General features: G+C 55.4%; 1 protein-coding gene across 1 annotated transcript in view; it reads right to left on the reverse strand.

The window, feature by feature from the left end:
- Positions 1–763: 763 nt before the first annotated feature.
- LOC104496893 (protocadherin alpha-3-like) overlaps positions 764–1,352 on the reverse strand; it is a gene marked incomplete at both ends in the record, with an annotated part of 2,467 nt that continues 1,878 nt past the window's right edge. The window contains one exon of the mRNA XM_010140081.1: positions 764–1,258. Coding sequence (XP_010138383.1) covers positions 764–1,258 — 495 coding nt within the window. The remainder of the gene's footprint in view (positions 1,259–1,352) is intronic.

Below are 1,352 nucleotides of genomic sequence, written 5' to 3' on the forward strand. Positions count from 1 at the left end.
GAATGCAAGTGGAAATCTGGGGGACAGAGGAGCAAAAGCAGAAAAATATCCTTTACCAATATCTACCTTGAGGGTAACTCCTCTGCCTGAACACATTATGTGACTAAACGGTTACCAAATAAATGGCAGGGGAAAGAAAAAAAAAAGTTGCTATTGCCTTGTCTGCTTTCATGATGACTGTGGTAGGCTAAGAAAAATGGAGAAAAAACCCTGAAGTCCCTAGTATCACCTTTCTTGCAGAGGAGGACAAACAAAGAAGAGGGTGGCATTTACAACAGGAAAAAAATTAGGGTAACAGACAAGTCAAGAAAGTTACACAGAAGTAATTAGGGCCAGAGACATCATCACCACCATGACTTGCGTGTCTTCAACTCATTCAGCAAGCTCCGGTGGAAGCAAGCAAGAGCAGTGATTTCATTCTAGGAGAGAATGACTGGGCATACCCAAAACAGCAAACCTCAGCTGTGGACGGTAACTACTGCGGGGTGAGACAACACCTTTACGTTTTCACCCTCCCGACAACCCACCTAGTGAAAGCCAAGGGGCTCCAGCAAGGACACAAAGGCAGATGCGAAGATCATATTAACATCCTTAAGCACTAGCCAAACAACCACTGCCCCCAGCCCAGAGGATGAGACCACCTCGCTCCAGAGCCTGCCCAGGGGAAGATGAGAAGGGCAAGAATGCTGAAGTGAGGGGCGGCAGGGGAGGAAGGAGAGAAGGCAGGGGCCTGAGACGAGAAAGGCAAGAAAGGGCCACTGACCGTGTCCAGGAGAGAGGGCTGTGTCTCCTTCGCCGCAGGGCTCGCCAGTGGCAGGGGAAAGTTGGGGGTGAAAACCATCAGGTCGCTCTTGCCTGCGCCCTCCGCCACGCAAAGACTCCGGCTCTGGCGCTGCGAGTACGACCAGCTCCCCACTTCGCTGGCGCACACCAGCGTTGTTGGACCGGCACCTGACAGCACACCCAACGGCGGTGCCCACCGCGACACACCGTATAGCACCACCGCCAGCAGGAACACACTCGACACTGCACAGATGGCCACCACCAGCCAAATGTTTGTCGATGACAATGCACCACCCTCCACACTCGCTGCTGGCCGTAGCCCCGCCCCCACTGCCAGTGTCGCTTCGGCAAACTCCAACAGCGACAGGCTCAGTGTGGCTGTAGTTGAGCGTGATGGCTCCCCATGGTCCCGCACCATGATCACCAGACGCTGCTGTGCGCCATCCACCTCCTCCAGCGCCCGCACCGTGCTCACCTCACCGCTGTACAGACCCACGCGGAACGGGCCCTGCCCCTGCAGCTCCAACAGCTCGTAGCGCAGCCACGCGTTGTAGCCTGCGTCTCCGGCC

This window comes from Buceros rhinoceros, unplaced genomic scaffold (genome assembly GCF_000710305.1).
Source record: "Buceros rhinoceros silvestris isolate BGI_N320 unplaced genomic scaffold, ASM71030v1 scaffold4167, whole genome shotgun sequence".
Taxonomy (NCBI): domain Eukaryota; kingdom Metazoa; phylum Chordata; class Aves; order Bucerotiformes; family Bucerotidae; genus Buceros; species Buceros rhinoceros.